This window comes from Lampris incognitus, chromosome 18 (genome assembly GCF_029633865.1).
Source record: "Lampris incognitus isolate fLamInc1 chromosome 18, fLamInc1.hap2, whole genome shotgun sequence".
In the NCBI taxonomy this organism is placed as follows: domain Eukaryota; kingdom Metazoa; phylum Chordata; class Actinopteri; order Lampriformes; family Lampridae; genus Lampris; species Lampris incognitus.
This window is the reverse complement of record NC_079228.1, coordinates 7,907,501-7,913,981: the sequence shown is the minus strand read 5'-3', so window position 1 is coordinate 7,913,981 and position 6,481 is coordinate 7,907,501. Positions and strand designations below refer to the sequence as shown.

The following is a 6,481-nucleotide window of genomic DNA, read 5'->3' as shown; positions in this document are numbered from 1 at the left end:
CCGCCTCGCCTGTGTTTAATCACAGTCCGAAGCAAGCACAAAATAGAAGATTGTGCACGTGCAATAGAGTGACTCACGACCGGGTGGCAAGGAAGGGTTGATGGCGAACCAGACGAGACGGCTACGGACAGTCGGTACCGATCAGCCCAGCAGCACACCGCAGCAGCGCAGGTCGCCCAGCTGGAGTCTCCCCCACCAAGTGTGAAACGGTGCTAGTCTCAACAGTAGTCCCAGGAGAGTCTCCTAGCCCTCAAGTGTCAATCCGTCCGGAAAACTGCCCCTGTGTACACAGAGTCAGCCTACTATCATGCCTACTGGTAACACAAGGACTGCCACTGTTAGCTTAGCATGCTAGCGAATTACACAGGTAAACAAAGGGAATGGCTATGCTAATAGCGATTAGCCTATCATTAGCTTAATCGTCTTCTAAACTTCGGTTACAGACTTCAGACTTCATAGACGTCCCCATGTTTTCACCTCCAGGAAAGACGAACTTGGAGGCTGCGTCGGAAGACAGTTCCTCTTTCACCGCGTCTTCACCAACATTGGCTGCGCTCTATCGAACCGAGTCTCGTCCTCTGACGACCCGCCTCTGTCGCGTTCTGATTGGCTGGTCACCGGTCATGAACCAGAGCCAGAGGTCATGAACCAGTACGTATCTAGATCTCACTAGATCAAGTTACTGTGTGTTAGATTATATTAATCACACGCAATATTAATAATAATAATATTACAAAACATATTTACATTTACTGAATGAAATGCAGTCAGGGCTACGCCTCGCTCAGGCGTGGAAAGTACACGTGTGTATGAAGGTGCAGTGCCAGCAGGGGGCGATGATTAAGAGGTGAAGGCGGGTTAGGGTTAGGGTTAGGGTTAGGATTAGGGTTAGGGTTAGGGTTAGGGTTAGGGGAGAGATTTGGGAAAATGCTGTATGTTTATTTTCCTCCGTGGGGAGTTGCTGGCATTGGGTTAATCATCGCCCCCCTGCTGGCGCTGCACCTTTATACACGCGTGTACTTTTCACGCCTGGACGAGGCAAACCGTGACACTGACACGCGGTGGACCGGCGGGTGTAGTACACGCTTTGGCGTAGAAAGATGCGATGGAGTCACGGCGTGCATACGGTAGCTGGAAGGCCTTTATGGGTAAACAAGATGTTATAAATACAAAAACAACCAAGATTAGTCTTGATGGTCTTGGACACTTTCCATTAGCTCTGACATGAAAAGATAACCAAAACACAATTGGGCCCGAGATCAGAGCGCTTGCGTGAATGCCCCACCTCCTTCCCTCCTCTCCTTTCCCTCTCAGCGGCGAGATGCTAATACCCAGCGGTTGTTAATTATGAAGTGTGGTTACACATCTCTGTCATGGTACCCCTACTGCAGATTAGTACGTTGTGATCACCATTACGCCGCAGCAGCGGAGAACTCTGTTAGGCGGGATTTAGCAGCCAGAGCTGGTGACACCTCAGCGCCTCCTCCGCTGGCTTTCTCCCTCACCCTGAGGCGTGGAACATGGGGGATGGGGGGTGGGGCAGGCATGGACTCTGGGCGAGCAGAAATGGCAGATTTATGAGCACAAATTCCCCACGGAGAATATTTTTCGGGCTGTCACCGACCGGAGGTTTCTGAATTAGCGTCACTAGTGCCGAGTGGGACACTTGACGGCTGTTTTCACCAGCATCGAGTGCCTCCTGTGCACGTGTGCACCCTCATTTGTGCAAAAACGGCCAAGCATTTGCTTTGCATTTCTTTATTTAAAAAAAAAATATGTATTTTCCCCTTTTTACTCCCCAATTTTACTTGGCCAATTACCCCGCTCTTTAGAGCTGCCCTGGTCGCTGCCCCACCCCCTCTGCCGATCCATAGAGGGTTGCAGACTACCACATGCCTCCTCCGATACATGTGGAGTCACCAGCCGCTTCTTTTCACCGGACAGTGAGGAGTTTCGCCAGTGGGGGCGTAGCGCGTGGGAGGATCACGCTAGCACCAACGGCACGGTGGCGCAGTGGTTAGCGCTGTCGTCTCACAGCAAGAAGGTCCTGGGTTCGAACTCCGGTGTTGTTCAACCTTGGGGGTCATCCAAGGTCGTCCTCAGTGTGGAGTTTGCATGTTCTCTCCGAGTCTGCTGTGGGTTTCTCCGGGTGCTCCGGTTTCCCCCACCATCAGAAAGACATGCATGTTAGGGTTCATACTCCTGTCTGTGCCCCTGAGCAAGGCATGGCCAGACGAACTGGAGTTGGTCCCCGGGCCCTGCACGGCGGCTGCCCGCTGCTCCTAGCTACACAGCTAGGAGGGGTAACATGCAGAGAGGAATTACCCCACGGGGATCAATAAGGTATCTCAAAATACCCCCCCCCCCAGAACAGACGCCTCGACCGACCAGAGGAGGCGCTAGTGCAGCGACCAGGACACGTACCCACATCCGGCTTCCCACCCCCAGACATGCCAATTGAGTTTGTAGGGACGCCCAGCCAAGGTAACACGGGGATTCGAACCGGCGATCCCCATGATAGTGGGCAACGGAATAGACCGCTGCGCTACCTGGACGCCCTGCTTTGCATATTCCTTATTAGATTTGGTTTTCGTAGTTTAGTGGAACATATTACCCTGATCCCTCTCCAGTATATATACGGTGCCACCCCAGACATTATTCAGAGGTTTTTACTTTTCTGCCACCTGGCTTATTTGTCCCATTACACTGAACATGTGATTGTGTGTTGTGACTCAGACATGAGAACGAGCATGCGTCCTCCATCACCTGTGGCTGAAAGAGGTGGAGACGGAACGCAGTCAAAGTCACCGTCATTTGTGTCTGTCTTTGCAGGGCTCTAGCGGGATAGACCTGTGTGCCGGACTGGGTGACAGTACATCACCATGCATCCCTGGAGAGTCGAGGACGGGCGCGGAGAGCACGCGCCGGCCCTAACACTGTAACTGCAGGCGTCACAGGCCGGATGGCCTCCCGGCCACGTCGCCAGGCAGTGTTGCCCATCCTCCTCAGCGCTCCTCTCTCCGCCCTTCTTCGCCCGTCGGTGTGATGAAGACGGCCAGCCGGGCCCAGCCACGTGGCAGCCCCCCGCTGGTCCAGATGAGACGCTACACGCCCGGGGTGTATCCTTTCCTCTTCCCCTCGGTCATCAGCTCGCTGCCTCTGCCCCTGCCCCCGTCGCCCCAGAGGCTGCAGATCCAGCAGCCGTCCAGCAGCGGCAGCACACCGTCGCCTGTCGGTGAGTACCGATTTCACACTGAGCCCAACGTAAGTGTCCACTTTACAGTTGTCTTCTCTTGTCACCGATGCCTGTAGACGACTCCCTCTGTCGGCCATTTTCCCTTCAAGACGGCACGATGCCTTAGCACGGCAGTTGCAGCTGATGGTGTTTGGCTGCGGCGAGGGGGCGCGAGCCCTGGTCGTGACGCGTGTGTTGTGGGATGATATAACCTGCTGAACACGTGGCGTGCGGCTGTAGCTCAGCTTGACTGTTCCTGATGAATATTTTTCCTAGTTGATGGTCTGGGGTAAAGCACTCATCCAAACGTTAGAACAATAGATTTCCAGTAATAGAGACCGCGGTGTGGCTGCAGGAGGGTTACACCAGCGGATGTTCCGCCTTCTGCTGCTTTTCTTTTCTTTTTTTTTTGCTGATGGCTATCGCTAATTGGTGGTAGATTGTACTTAAGCCTGAAATTATATTCACTCTTTTGTAAGACTTCCTGGTATGGGGGGAGGATGCTTATATATATATATATATATATATATATATATATATATATATAAATTGCTTATGGCATGAAACAGGCTGTACTGTCTCATAAAGTGGATATATATTTAAATATATATATATATATATAATAAATTAATATATATATATATATTTAAATAAATGTATATATAATAAATGAATGTGTATATATATTTAAATAAATTATATATATATATTTAAATAAATGAATATATATTTATATATATATATATTTAAATAAATGAATATATATATATTTTTTAAATAAATGAATATATATATATATATATTTAAATAAATGAATATATATATATATATTTAAATAAATGAATATATATATATATATATATGTATCAATTGCTTATGGCATGAAACAGGTTGTACTGTCTCATAAAGTGGATACATATATTTAGATATATATATATATATATATATATTTAAATAAACGAAAATATATATTTAAATACATGAAAAAATATATATATTTAAATAAATGGAAAAAAAATATATATACACATTTATTTAAATATATGTATCCACTTTATGAGACAGTACAACCTGTTTCATGCCATAAGCAATTGATATATATATTTAAATAAATGTAAATATATATATATCTCTACTTTATGACACAGTACAAGCCTGTTTCACGCCATAAGCAATCGTCAGCTGTCAATAAAGCTACGCGGGAAAGAACACACCATCTACTGCCACGTCATGCACATCACGTGCACAACGTGCAATGGGGAAGGGAGAGGTGCGACATTCAAAAAATCCAAAACACGTGATCGTTAACGGTCCAATGGGGGGTTAGTATGTGTCTATTGTCATGATTTATATGTAATTACAGAACAGGTGCTTATATGTGTGTGTGCCACTGCTGGCCAGTTCATCGCTGTGGACATGTGTGGTTTGCAGAGGATAAACCACGTGTCAGTGAGACTCAGGCTGCACATGCTGCTGCTGGGTGAATATGTTTGGGTCTGTGAGAGGATTTTCCGGGTGGTTGAATAATTAATGTTTCTGTCCGCCAATGACCAAATGTAAGGGCTTAAACATGTGACATAAAGCTACACGTGTGCATTACACCTCTTTCTGAATGTCCCCCCTGTTAGACCCACGTGTGCCTCCATTTTGTCGCCGTAGCTTGGTAGATACCTCCTGTCGTCTGGCGTTGTCCCTCGAGGGGGCGTGAGTCCTTCACACGGCAGTTGCAGTTGGGGTTGTCTGGTCGTGATGAAGGCGTCATCGATTTGTGGATGATTCTTGTGTTGTGGGACGATGTTATGTGTTGAATGTCAGGCATGCGGCTGTAGCTCGTGCTGATGATGTTCCTGTTGAACATCTTCCTCACTTGATGGTCCGGGGTAAAGCACTGGTCCCAAAGCTCAAACAACTGCTTACCGCTGTTTGTGGCCACGGTATCGCTGTAGGGGGGGGGGTTGTATCACGGTGTCTCTGTAGGGGGGGTTGTACCACGGTGTCTCTGTAGGGGGGATGTACCACGGTGTCACTGTAGGGGGGGTTGTAACACGGTGTCACTGTAGGGGGGGTTGTACCACGGTGTCACTGTAAGGTGGGGTTGTACCACGGTGTCACTGTAGGGGGGGTTGTACCACGGTGTCATTGTAGGGGGGGTTGTACAACGGTATCACTGTAGGGGGGTTGTACAACGGTATCACTGTAGGGGGGGTTGTACCACGGTGTCACTGTAGGGGGGGTTGTACCACGGTGTCACTGTAGGGGGGGTTGTACCACGGTATCGCTGTAAGGTGGGTTGTACCAAGGTATCACTGTGGGGGGGGGGTTGTACCACGGTATCACTGTAGGGGGGGTGTACCACGGTGTCACTGTAGGGGGGGTTGTACCACGGTATCGCTGTAAGGTGGGTTGTACCAAGGTATCACTGTGGGGGGGGGTTGTACCACGGTATCACTGTAGGGGGGGTGTACCACGGTGTCACTGTGGGGGGGTGTACCACGGTGTCACTGTGGGGGGGGTTGTACCACGGTATCACTGTAGGGGGGTTGTACCACGGTGTCACTGTAGGGGGGGTTGTACCACGGTATCGCTGTAAGGTGGGTTGTACCAAGGTATCACTGTGGGGGGGGGGTTGTACCACGGTATCACTGTAGGGGGGGGTGTACCACGGTGTCACTGTGGGGGGGTGTACCACGGTGTCACTGTGGGGGGGGGGTTGTACCACGGTATCACTGTAGGGGGGGTTGTACCACGGTGTCACTGTAGGGGGGGTTGTACCACGGTATCACTGTAGGGGGGGTTGTACCATGGTGTCACTGTAGTGGGGGTTGTACCAGCTGGCAGTCAGTATGTAATGGTGGGCTGTACTGGAGCTGAAGCTTGTAGCCGCTCTTCTGCACAGCATCCTGGTGTGGACCTGCAGCCTCACTGCAGATGGACTCACTAGATGATCATTTTGAGAGTCTTCTGTTGACTCTTTCTGGGATGTTCTTCAAGATGGAGGGTGGGTGGGTGCTTTCTCTATGGACATACTGCAGCGTGTTCTTGGGCAACCCACCATATATAGTACATATACATATATACGTGTGTATATATGTATATATATATGTGTGTATATATATACTTGTGTGTATATATGTGGTGGGGAATTGTGATTGTTTTGCTGTAATAACAGGAGTTCTCCTCTGGTGCTGACCTTCTGGCTTCTTCAAGGACTGACACAACAGACTTCAGGGGGAGGCGGCCTTCAGC

The 6,481-nt window shown here is 49.1% G+C and overlaps 1 protein-coding gene across 1 annotated transcript in view; it reads left to right on the top strand.

Annotated features, from left to right (window-relative positions):
• The first annotated feature begins 3,045 nt into the window (after positions 1–3,045).
• Positions 3,046–6,481, top strand: part of LOC130128303 (retinoic acid receptor beta-like) — an 81,515-nt gene continuing 78,079 nt past the window's right edge. Inside the window, exon 1 of the mRNA XM_056297944.1 lies at positions 3,046–3,235. Within this exon, the coding sequence (XP_056153919.1) occupies positions 3,046–3,235 (190 nt within the window). The remainder of the gene's footprint in view (positions 3,236–6,481) is intronic.